A 12,854-nucleotide genomic window follows, 5' to 3' on the forward strand; every position below is an offset into this window, starting at 1 on the left:
CATTCTCCTCCTCTCAAAGGGAAGCAGAGGTTATTGGGTATACCACACACACTCAGCAGTTCCTGTTTTAGAATGATGGTGAAGCAAGGGCCTTCCCTGGAACTGTCTGTGATAGTCCTCACCTCCTCTAGCCACTGAAAAACTAAGCCTTCCCCCAGGGCCATGTGTACCCTCCCATCTGGGAGATCATGACCCCAAGTATAGAGAACTGACTCTTGGATAGCACACTGTGTCGACTTAGTTTATCCCCCAAATCAGGAGAGCAGGCAGGTTCACAGGGTTCAACACACTACCAGGCCCAAATTATGAAAGTTCCTACTCTGGTAGCTCAAATTCCATCTTAAATATGTGTCATCTCTACCTCTCCCAAAGCGTAGCAAGTGTGGGGAACATATTTCAAGACAAAGCTAGGGAGAGGATAGAATGCACATCGACATCCATTTCTACCCTCTCCCTTCTCCTTTTTTCCTAATTGAACCTCAGCTTCTTCAGGTGCCTAATTTCTGCACAGTAGTGTCCTTCAGGTCTCAGCCTCAAAGGGTTGGGTCCGGTGATCGGTTTAGTGCAGGTATGAAAAGAAGCCTGCTAGGTGACTTCTAGAGGAGATTTCCCCCACTTCTAAGCAAGTTACACAGGAAGGAATTATCATACCTCTATGTGACAGCTAGAAATGTAGCAGTGACTAAATTCAGCAGCAAAGGAATACACAGTTTAAACCAACTCAGTCTACCCCTTTTGTTTTATATGTGATAATATATTTTGTTTTTTATCAGGCTTCTGTGAGTTGGACTGTTATTTGCAGGCAAAAGGATCCTATGTTTTAAGCAGGGATTGTATCACAAGCAAAATACATAGAAAAGGCTACTCTTGCCAGCTTTTAATTATGTAATACATAAGTATCTAGGAAGAAGAGATAGGTCTTTTTTGGAGTGCCCGTCTCCGACAATACAAAGCTTAGGAAGCACAGGTAGATTGCTTTTATCTCTGTTGTCACTTGGAGTCAGTCAATGGGCACATATGTTTTTCCAAAAAGGAAAAATATTAAGGGGAGCAGACTGCCTAACATTTGTGGTTGACTTTTCACAATGTGTAAGTCTAATCTATGGCCACACCACCCTAAATGCACCTGATCTTGTCTGATGTCAGAAGCTAAGCAGGGTCGGGCCTGGTTAGTACTTGAATGGCTGACAATGTGTAAGTCCACAGCAGTTGGAATAAGCTTTCAAGTCCTAGGAGTCTTCTCTTGTTTGCTACTTCTTTGGCATATTTGTGAGCAGAAGGACAAGGTGAACACTAACTTAGGGTACTGGAACAATTAATAAAAATAGGTCTTGATGTAAGACACATTCATGGTGAGACGATGACAGCATTTCAACTTTAAGGTATTTTTCAGTTGTTACTTAAATTCTCCTGAGCTATATGTGTTTCTCTTTCTCTTCAAAAATACCGTATTTAAATTCCTAAGAAGATATTAGCCTCACAGTTAGAAATGTATTTTTATATGTGTTTATATATGGCATAATATATTGTCTTTACTGTACACAAGTATTACTTTCATAGTATGAAACTAAAGGAAAAACAAAAAGAAATATATTGCTGCTAATGTACCTTTACATTTTATATAATGCAAACAATAGTGACTTTTTAAAAAAGTATGTACAGGGGCCAGGCACAGTGGCTCACACCTGTAATCCCGGCACTTTGGGAGGCTGAGGCAGGTGGCTCACTTAAGGTCAGGAGTTCGAGATTAGCCTGGCTAATATGGTGAAACCCTGTCTCCACTAAAAATACAAAAAAATTAGCTGGGTGTGGTGGCACATGCCTGTAATCCCAGCTGCTGAGGCAGGAGCATCACTTGAACCCGGGAGGTGGAGGTTGCAGTGAGCTGAGATCATGCCACTGCACTCCAGCCTGGTGACAGAGTGAGACTCTGTCTCAAAAAAAAAAAAAAGTACACAATAGAGTTCCACAAATTATGCCCATCTATATCTCCCTTGCTGATATTACCATATTGATTAGATCTTCCTGCCCTTCTAAAGTGTTAACACTTTGCTCTATTCCTCTTTATATCCTTGCAACATTGTAGAAATCCCACAAAAGCTTCCGTTTCTGTTGCGAAATGCTGAGGTCTTGCATTTTTAGTTCTCTTTCTACTTTACTGGCATTCTTCATTCAAAGCTGTCATTCTGCTCTGGCATCTTTATTCCTGTGCTTACAAAATCTACCAAACCTTGGATCAGGTATGATGCTCAACTGCAGACAACAAAGAATACCCAAGTCAAAATGGCTTGAAGAATAGGACGTTTGTTAAATAACACAACAAGAACTCCAGAGATAGGTAATTCTGCTTCTCATTTCAAGAAATCAAGAGATAGGTATTTCCTCTCTGCTTTTTCCTCAATCTAGTCTCCTTAGGCTAATCCTGCACATGGTCCCAAGATGTTCTATCATATTCATCACATGCAGGCATGACACTGGCCTGCAGGAAAGGGAAACTTTTTCTTCTTGTAGAAGACCTTTTCCCCCATTTCTTCAGCAGACGCCTCTCACATCCCATTGGTCAGGACTGGGCCAGAGAAACAGGGCAAAGTATGAACATTTTAGAGGGTCAGGGAGACATCAATCAATGTGGTAATATCAGCAAGACAGTTACATATGGGCATTTGCCTAAATCAATTACTGGTGAGGGAAACTGGACACCAGGGTTAGAGCAATCCTGACTGACTACTGGGGCTGGGAGCAGCTTTCTCTGAGGCATATGGAGGATGAATTGCTGAACAAATTTAGGATTATTAGCAAAGGCAGTGTGTATGGGGGAGGTGGGAGAACAGTGAAGGGTTGAATAAAGGGAATGGCTTTGGGGTAGGCAACCATCAGAGTCTGTAAAACATTCTTTCTGCCTTTATTAGTTTCCATTCCTTTTGAATCTGATAAATATTATAATCCTAGGAACAGTTCCCATTTCCTGGCATAGTCTAGATTGTTTCTCTAACTGGGATTCAGTTCCCACTTTATTTCCAGTGTTCAGGAAACTTACAAATTTCTTTTTGTTATTTCTTAAAAGCCATGACATAGAACAACCAGGAAACTGGAAAATGAAATTGGATTGCTTTCATGCCAAAATCTGTCTCTCCATCTAGTTTCTGTCTACCTCTATCTATCTCTAACTTGTTTTCTGCATAGGATTTAAAAGAATTCAGTTAGGCACAGGGTGAAGTCATCCAGGTTTATTTATAAATGTGCTATGAGAGCACCAAATTATCTACAACACCGTGTAGGTTTTGAAGAATGATTCATTATTTGGGCTGACTGGAAATATATTAATACATGGAGAAATATGCCTTTGGGTTTCTTGAGATTTTGGCATTGTTCATAGCGTATTGACATGACTGTGGTTCCGTTCTTTGCAGAGCTTTGGATGTAGTAGATGGAAAATATGTGGTTCGAGACTCCCAGGAATTTCCACTGCACTGTGGGGAATCCCAGTTCTTCCACACCACCAGTGAGGCGCTTGGTTCCTTACTTCTAGAGTCTGGAATATTTAAAAAGGTAATGCTTCATTTCTAATGTTTGACTCCCAAGAATAAACCCTTTAAAGAGTTAAAGCACTGTAAGATAGCCTGTCTAAGAAACATATACTTAACAGTAATGGTATATATTGTATATCATAAATTATATATATCATATGTAATATATGTTATATAATACATATTCTGTAATTTTCTATATAATTATATTTAACAATATAATAATTTATTATGTAATCTATTTTTATATAATTATTATATATATCATATATAACATTATATATCAAAGCACCATGATAATAAAGAATGAGCTTGGCCGGGCCTGGTGGCTCACGCCTGTAATCCCAGCATTTTGGGAGGCAGAGGCAGGCGGATCACTTGAGGTCAGGAGTTTGAGACCAGCCTGACCAACATGATGAAACCCAGACTTTACTAAAAAAAAAAAAAAAAAAAATACAAAAAAATTAGCTGGCTGTGGTGACGGGCACCTGTAATCCCATGTATTCAGGAGGCTGAGGCAGGAGAATCGCTTAAACCCAGGAGGTGGAGGTTGTGGTGAGCTGAGATCATGCCACTGCACTCCAGCCTGAGTGACAGAGTGAGACTGTCTCAAAAAAAAAAAAAAAAAAGAATAAGCTTAATAAATGAACTTGACTCTTTGCTTTTTGCTGCCTTCAGGTGTCTTCCTCCTTGTAGGTGCCTTTTGCGCACGCTTTTTTCTTTTATACAAACTGGGCTTTAATGCAAAGACATACAGATTAATATGATGTCAATATTTGGAATTAATTGTTCTTTCCTATAAAAAGCACTTATGCTTTTTTCTACTGTAAGGCATTTTCAGTTATTTTATCAATAGTTACTTCTTAATATCTAGATGCTTGTACAGAAAGTTCTGACTTAATTATATTGCCTTAAAAGAAAAGTTTTCTCCAAGGTGGGAGATAGAGAAATGTACTCATGTTAACTGCATTCCTTCACTTGTGGAAAGACATTACTCATGCACTTACTTGTCTGCAGGATGGGAAAGTAGAATGATATCTTTAGTCACAGGGTGAGTGAGAGCTAGTTTAGCTGCCAGGCCTGAAGGTTGTATAATACATTTCTTGTTATAACTTATTATAAGATCAATGAGGGTTAATAGTGAAATATATTTGTCATGAAAGAAATGCTCTCCTCCATCCCAAAAGACATTTGCTTTAGTAATACCATATATTAATGGTTTAAAAAATTACTTAGCATGAGATAGAAAGAGTTCTGGAGATTGGCTGTACAACAATATGAATGTACTTAAACTACCGTTAGTGTAGTTAATATATTGATCTGCATAGTTCTGTATAGTTAAAAATGGTTAAGATGGTAGATTTTGTTAATGTGTATTTTACCACAATTAAAAAAACGTTAAAGCTTACTTAGTGATGAAAAGCAGTAAAAAGGACATGAAGAGATTATTAGCTTATATTTTATATTTCATTAGAACATGACAAAAGTAGGTAGTGAAATTCAATACAGAATGCTTTGTAACTCAAAATAGCATAATATCAATAAGGGTACCAGAAATATAAAACATTTTATAAGATATTGAATTTTAAAACCAAATTTAAATTTAAAAAATTAAGTAAACTGGCTTACCGTACTTTATACTTACTTTCAAGTTGGTTTCACATTTTATTCTTTTCTCTTTATAAGAAATAATTTATGACTAGGGGAAAAAAAACCCTGATAAACCCAGGCATTGGCCCTAGCCAGAGTTTCAAGTTGTTTCCTATATTTGTCCTTCAGTAAGTATGCCTTTTATAACATAAAACAAAAATAATTATTGGAGCATAATGCAATTACATATCCTATAATGTCTGCTGAAGTCCAGGAAACAATTCATGGCAGTGTTCAGAATTTAGGCAAAAAATAAGTTCCTTGAGGTAGGTGGCAAGGAAGGGTCTGTTGTGGCCTCCCTTGCAAAAAGCTCTGGGCATTGGGCTACCCACAGGAGCAGCCCCAAGGCCAAGCCAAAAATGTCAGGGAAGGAAGGAGGCCAGTTGGTATACCTGGGAGAGGCGGAGGCTTGAAGCCGCAGATGAACTGGGATCCCAGTGTAGGGATGGAGCCGGAGCAGGGAGAAGAAGGGCAGGAACTTGAGAGAGCAAGGAGAGGCAGAGTGTGGTTCAGGCGACCCTGTCTCTAAGTGTCACTGGAATGGGGTCAGCCAGGCGCTGTCTCTACTCTCTACTCACTGTACCACACCCTCCACCTCAGAGAGGCTCAAAATCTCTACAACAGAAGAACTGGCTCTGGGAGCCACTTACCATCTGCCTGTTGTCTCCCTCTCTCCCCATCTCCATCATCCCTTCTCCCCTCTCTCATTTCACCCTTGCTCTCTTAGGCCCTGGCTGTCTTAATCTTTCTCACTCTGCATATCATACCAGGGCCGGGAGGAGGCAAGAGGCAGTACAACAGCCTTTCTCTTCCCCACTGATGTGTTTTCAACTCTGTCTCTTGAGATCATGGCTGAGAGATTTACTGAACCATTAGCTCAGAAGTGCAAGACCCCACCTACCCACCCACACACACACCCCACTACCACCTCCCTGGCCAATATTACTGGGAAACAAATGTTGACTCCATTTAGATTCTGGGTAGTTTATATTCACAGTGAGTTCTAGGGTGCCAGGGGCACCTCCCATACATTCCAAATTACCCTTCTCTGAATCCACTCTCCCCAGTGAGCCTGAGCATTTCCTGCAAGATTCAGCAGGTTTGCGGAGGGAGTTATATCAAGGACCACCAATGACCTTCTTTCCCAGGCAGAATAAATTATATCTATTTATTCAAACTAACGCTCACATTTTTAATTTGTATTATAGCTAAGCAATTTACATTTTCCAAAACAACCAGAATTTACCCATTTTTATAACTGTTCCATATGTTCTATGTTATTGTATTTGTATATTATTTTTAACACGTTGTAACAACATTTCTTAAAGTAGACAATATTGTATTGAATCTTTCAATTAAATTAGAAAACATGCTGGTCCGAGTGCAGTGGTGTTTATAACTAATTGATCACAACCAGTTACAGATTTCTTTGTTCCTTCTCCACTCCCACTGCTTCACTTGACTAGCTTTAAGAAAAAGACATTTATTTACTATACCTGCTTGTATAAACAAATACGGATTTATAGTTACAAATACAATATTGCCTCTCAAATTTACATATACAACAACTACAGGAAAAAGTGTAACTACAAATTAGAATATTGCTAGAATTTAAATCTTAAGTAAGAAAAATCATCAGGGATTGTATATTTATTTATACAAAACAAGTTTTCCTTTAAACAATTGCATTAAATATTTAGTTGGCTTTAGCGTAGAAGGTATGTTTATTTAAAATATTTATATTTCTAACAGACCATTTTTTTCACAAGAGAAAAGCATAAGAAAGTGGTATCATTAAATAAAAACATATCATGTATTATGTGACAAACACGAATTGGATAACTCTTTGCGTATAAGAGTGAATTAACATTGTAGATTATTATGTGTTTTTTGTATTTATTTTCATATATCTACTTATATTTATTATGTTATATTTATTGCTTAACTCATTTTGGAAGTGAAAATGTCTTGATTCCACTATGAGGAGGTATTTCCAGGACATGAAGAGATACCCTTTATGAATTAAAGTGTTTCTTTAAAAAAAAAAGGAACAAGAATATTGAGTAATGTATTATTAATTAAAATATAATATCTTCAAAGAGAGTACTTGCCTTAATGAGAATTTCAATGATTTCTAGTATAAAAATATTTTAATCCTCCTTGAATTCTAATCACTTATTTTCATCTAGAAATTATATGTGACTATAGTGATTATAAATTAAATTGTCATATTTTCAATTATTCTCGCCTCACATTCAAACAAGTAAAATGGAATAAACAGTAATTATTTTATTAATTCAAGCAAAAAAAGGTTTTTTGCTTTAACCGTTTGGATCTTTTCCTTCTTGGTGGCCTGAATAAAGCTGCTGTTTCCCATTTTCTACTAGTGCATGTGTGTGCATGTGTAGAAGTTTGTGTGTGTACTTTTTAGGAAGAAAATTAAGCCTCTCCTTCCCCCTCAAAACAAAAGTAACTCTAATCTATAGACTATTGCTAAATCACTGCTGCTCCTTTATAAGTCACTTGTCTGAATCTTAGTTCTTGGTGATGCTTGTCTGCCCCATCATTCAGGAAACATCTGTGAATCTTTAATCTCACTCTTGAGATTGTGATGCTCCCAAATCATCCAAAACAAAGAAGTATCTGCTTTATTCTCAACTATCTCAGTGGTTCTAACCACTATTGTTTTTGACAGCTTGTTTTTGTTTTTGTTTTTTGAGACGGAGTCTCACTCTGTCGCCCAGGCTGGAGTGAAGTGGTGTGATCTTGGCTTATTGCAACCTCTGCCTCCCAGGTTCAAACAATTCTGCTGCCTCAGCCTCCCTGCTAGCTAGGATAACAGGCATGTGCCACCATGCCCAGCTATTTTTTTTTTGTATTTTTAGTAGTGATGGGGTTTCACCATATTGGCCAGGCTGGTCTTGAACTCCTAACCTCAAATAATCTGCCTGCCTCAGCCTCCCAAAGTGCTGGGATTACAGGTGTGAGCCACTACACCTGGCCTTAACAGCATTTTTCATTGCCCAGTTAATCTTACAATTATAGAGGTAGTATGTTTGCCAGTTTCTGGCCTGGTTATTCTAATTTAGTCAATAAGCAGAGCAATTCAGTTCAACAAACATTGGTTGAGGTAGCAGAGAGGAAAAAACATTTTCTAATCCTTTCGTTTTCCATGTTTCCCAGGTAAGTGGTCACTTTGAGAGGTGATCTATCCCTCTGTTTCATTTCTCTTCTAACTCCTGTTATTTCCTCTTCTTTCTCTTTATGCCTGTTCCACAAAGGTCCACTGGTGTTTCTCTCAGTGCCCAATACCCAATCTCACCTTGTTTCTTAGACTAAACCAAAACCAAAATATAAAGTATTTAAGGGGCCTCAGACTCATTGACCTCACCCCAAACCTGCTCCATCCCCTGGGCCATATGTTGTGACTCCTCCACTGTTGGGCTGGCCTAGGACACATAATACATCAACATTATCACTGGGCACTCACATTGTGTCTCAAGTCACCTAGGCTGCTAATCTCACCAAGCACAGTTCTCAAATCATCCTACAAGAAGTAAGACCTCCCCAGATCTTGAGGTACAACCCACAACCCTGCCATTAGGATGTTTACTAACTGTTTTAGTCTATTTTCTGTTGCTTATTAAATAATATCTAAAATGGGTTAATTTATAAGAAAAAGGAATTCATTTCTTACAATTCTGGAGGCTACATCCAAGGTCAAGGGGCCACATCTGGTGAGAGCCTTCTTGCTGGTAGGGACTCTCTACAGAGTCCCAGGGCAGTATAGAGTATTACTTGGAGAGGTGACCGAACATGCTAATGTGCTAGCTCAGGTCTCTCTGCCTTTTCTTTTAATGCCACCGGTTCCCCTCCCATGATAATTTATTAACCCATTAACTCATTAGTTCATTAATCCATCAATGAATTAGTCCATTCGTAAGGGCAGAGTCCTCATGACCCAATCACCTCTTAAAGGCCCCACCTCTCAATATTGCCACATTGGGGTTTAAATTTCCACATGACTTTTGTAGGGCACAAATATTTAAACCGTAGCACTACCTAAGGTTAGAACTTCTCCATAGTGACTTACTTAAAGGACTTACTAGTGTCATCCATCTGGACACCCCAGCACTTCTATTGGGATGTCATTTTAAATGACTTGTGCCATCTGGTGTGATTAGAGATTGCTGAGCCCTTGGACCTACCTTGTCCCAAATCTCTGCTTTCATCAGCAGTCAGATCTTGCCATCATTTCACCCCACCCCACTCTGGAACCTGTTCTATCCACATGGGTAGATCTAGTACCTAGCTTAAATCTCTCCGCCTTTCCATAGTGTCTGCGTTGTAGGAGTCCCTCTGTGCTCTATCAGTGCTGATCTAAAAGGTCAAATACACTTAGGGGAAAAAATGGAAAATAGAGAGCAATGTATATAGCATGTTATATTTTGTGCAAAACGGGGAATAGTGTGTGTATACATATATATGTAGATACATTAATAAACTATGGAAATATACATTAAAAACTAATAATAATTACATGTGGTAAGGTGATAAGGGTGGGGGAAATAAATGTAGGAAACACAAGCCTTTTACTGTGTACTTTTTAATACTTTTATTTTTGAGCTATGTGAAAGTATTGCCTATGCAGAAATTTTCTGAAGACGGAGGAGTGGTTTAAGTTGTATTGTGACTAAAGTTAAATTGAAATGGTTTAGGTATCCATGTCTAATTGTTAATGATTTTCTGATGTGCTGTAAACTATGCAAACAATCCTGATTGCATTGTCAGAAGGCTACTATTGTTTCCAAGTTACCTTACTGGGCCATTCTACTCTTTTTGCACAGACTCTTTCCCATGCCTACAAAGTTTTTCCATTTTTTATGCAGCTGCAGTCTTCTACTCGTCCTTTAAGATCCTGCTCAAACAGCTCCTTAAGTTGTTTATTTTCCCCTGTGTTGCCACTTACCTTGAATGTACCTTGAACTCAGTACTTATTGTACTGATTTACAAGTCTCCTTCCTTGTCAGACTAGGAAGCCCTAAGGATCAGACTGCATTTGTATGACTGGAACATTATTTATAAATTTTTTTTCATGAATGAAATGCATATATTCACAGTTTTTTAAAAAGTAGAAAATACTGCTGTAACAAATGCACAGTATTTCAGTTCTAGTATGAATTTTACTTTTGTTTAGGCTTTTGAAGTTAGAGCAGGAAATCTCACCAAATACAAACACATAAGCCTGCTGCGTGCGGCAGAAAGAGAATAAGGTAGTTTCCAGAGCATGATACCACCCTTCTCCTCCCGCACATGGGACGTGGAGGTGCCAAGATGCAGGTGAACACAGAGCACAGTGGCATAGGAAGCAGTTCATTGTCCCCAGAAAAACCCGATATTACTGAGTGCAGCAAGCAAGAGCTGCCTTTCCGTACACACACAGGTTCACAAGTTGGGCATTCTCCAGGCTGGAGGACGTTGCTTTGGTATCCTAAGTATGGCATTAAAGACTGGGACACCATATCTCATGGCACACTATATCTCATAAAAGCTAGATATCTTATATTGTATGAAAAAGATTGGTTGCCTATGTATAGCCAGCTTTGGAAAAATCCAGGTTATCTATATTTATTTGTGATGTTTCCATTTGAAGGTATTATGGTCACCAGGATGTAACAGGAAAGCTCAGTGAGTGATGTGTTTTGCTTTCTACCACAAGTAATGTGTTGTTTTCTTTGAGGCACTGACTATGGGTGCTCTTTATTTACATATGTATAAATAAACATATAAATATACAGCAGCCAGTCCATTTCCTGTATTAACTCAAATTAGAAGGCTTTATCTGTTGTAGGGTGTTTTTTAAGAAGAACATGGTAATATATTTGTTATTTCTCTTCTAAATATTATATTAGCTTGCTGCAAAAAAAAATTCCAAGAATACTAAACTCATAAAATAAAGACGTAAATTCTTTCCTCACCCTGAGAGGTAACTATTTTGGTATGCCTCTCAGGGTAAGGAGAGAAAATAGTCTAAATGGACTAAACAGAGTTAGTCCATTTGTGGGTTTTTTTTTTTTTTTTAACTGAGAAATCTTTGTGATCATCTTCCCATGTCAGTCTCTATAAAAATGCCTCTTTAGAATTGCTGAGTAGTGTTCCACATGTAGAATATGATGGATGTACTATCACATAGTTTACCACTCTTTATTTGTGAACATTTGAGTTGCTTCTACATTTTTTTTCTTTTATAAACAACACCATCTCTATGCTTTTTTTGGTCAGTTATTTTTGCGGGATAAATTCCCTAGAAGTGGAATTGCTGAATCAAAAGCTTGCATATTTAAAAATGTAATAGATACTATCAAATTGTCCGTTGAAAAAGGTTTATCAACTTACACTTCCAACAGTAAATAAGTCTATTTTCCCACCACTTTATGAATGTTATATATATTAATATTTTCATTTTGCCAACCTGTTGGTACCTCATTGTTTAAATTTGCAGTTCTTCAACTAAGAATGAGTCTGAGCTCTTTTGTTTTTGTTTGTTTGTTTGTTTGAGACAGAGTCGCCCAGGCTGGAAGCTCTGCCTCCCGGGGTCACGCCATTCTCCTGCCTCAGCCTCCCGAGTAGCTGGGACTACAGGCGCCCGCCACCACGCCCGGCTAATTTTTTTTTGTATTTTTAGTAGAGACGGGGTTTCACCATGTTAGCCAGGATGGTCTTGATCTCCTGACCTCGTGATCCGCCCGCCTCGGCCTCCCAAAGTGCTGGGATTACAGGCGTGAGCCACCACGCCCAGCCAGTCTGAGCTCTTTTGTACACTTATTGGCCACTTGTATTATTTCTTCATTGAATTATCCTTTCATATTCTTTGCTCACTTTTGTATTGCGTTGTTTACCTTGCTGAAGATAGTGTGCTAAAGTGATAATCATTGGTATTCAGAGCTGATCAAAATTATATTTTTATATGGGACATTTTTATCTTCTTTGTAATTTTTTTGGAAAATATCTTAGTGTTCCGTTATCCAGTCAGGGTTTAAATTTGTTGTGTGTTTATGGGGGTGGGGAATTGTGAGGGGGGAAAAATTGTAATGAGAAACCCAGAACGCTGCCCTGCCCTTACTCTAGAGAGGATATCCAGAGATGGGGAGCAGGAGTGGGGCTTTTGAAATCATGTTTTGTGGTCACTCATATGCAATGAAACTAAATGAAGGTCTCAGAAGAGTAACTGAAATGCTCCTCCCTGTCACTCACTCCAGTTCTGCTCCTGCGACTTTCAATCCCTTTGTTTTGTTGTTTTGTTTTGGTTTGGTTTCTTGAGACAGTCTCACTCTGTTGCCCAGGCTGGATTGCAGTGGCTAGGTCTTGGCTCACTGCAACCTCTGCCTCCCAGGTTCAAGTGATTCTCTTGCTTCAGCCTCCAGATTAGCTGGAATTACAGGCACCTGCCACCGCGCCCAGCTAATTTTTGTATTTCCAGTAGAGACAGGGTTTCACCATGTTGGCTAGGCTGGTCCTGAACTCCTGACCTCATGATATGCCTGCCTCAGCCTCCCAAAGTGCTGGGATTACAGGGGTGAGCCACCGTGCCCGACCTTTGATCCCTTTGTTAAAGTAAATTTCTTGCTCTTAACATGAAAAAATATTTACAATTGCCTTTGATTTAAAGCATCAGGA

General features: G+C 38.7%; 1 protein-coding gene across 2 annotated transcripts in view; it reads left to right on the top strand.

The window, feature by feature from the left end:
- Positions 1–12,854, top strand: part of CRYBG1 (crystallin beta-gamma domain containing 1) — a 211,108-nt gene that overhangs the window by 86,240 nt on the left and 112,014 nt on the right. For both annotated transcript variants that reach the window (XR_010158132.1, XM_518660.8), the window contains exon 2: positions 3,411–3,549. Coding sequence is in view for 1 of the 2 variants with exons in the window: in XM_518660.8 (XP_518660.7) it covers positions 3,411–3,549 (139 nt within the window). In the remaining variant the exon portion in view is untranslated. The remainder of the gene's footprint in view (positions 1–3,410; positions 3,550–12,854) is intronic.

Source organism: Pan troglodytes, chromosome 5 (assembly GCF_028858775.2).
Source record: "Pan troglodytes isolate AG18354 chromosome 5, NHGRI_mPanTro3-v2.0_pri, whole genome shotgun sequence".
NCBI lineage: Eukaryota > Metazoa > Chordata > Mammalia > Primates > Hominidae > Pan > Pan troglodytes.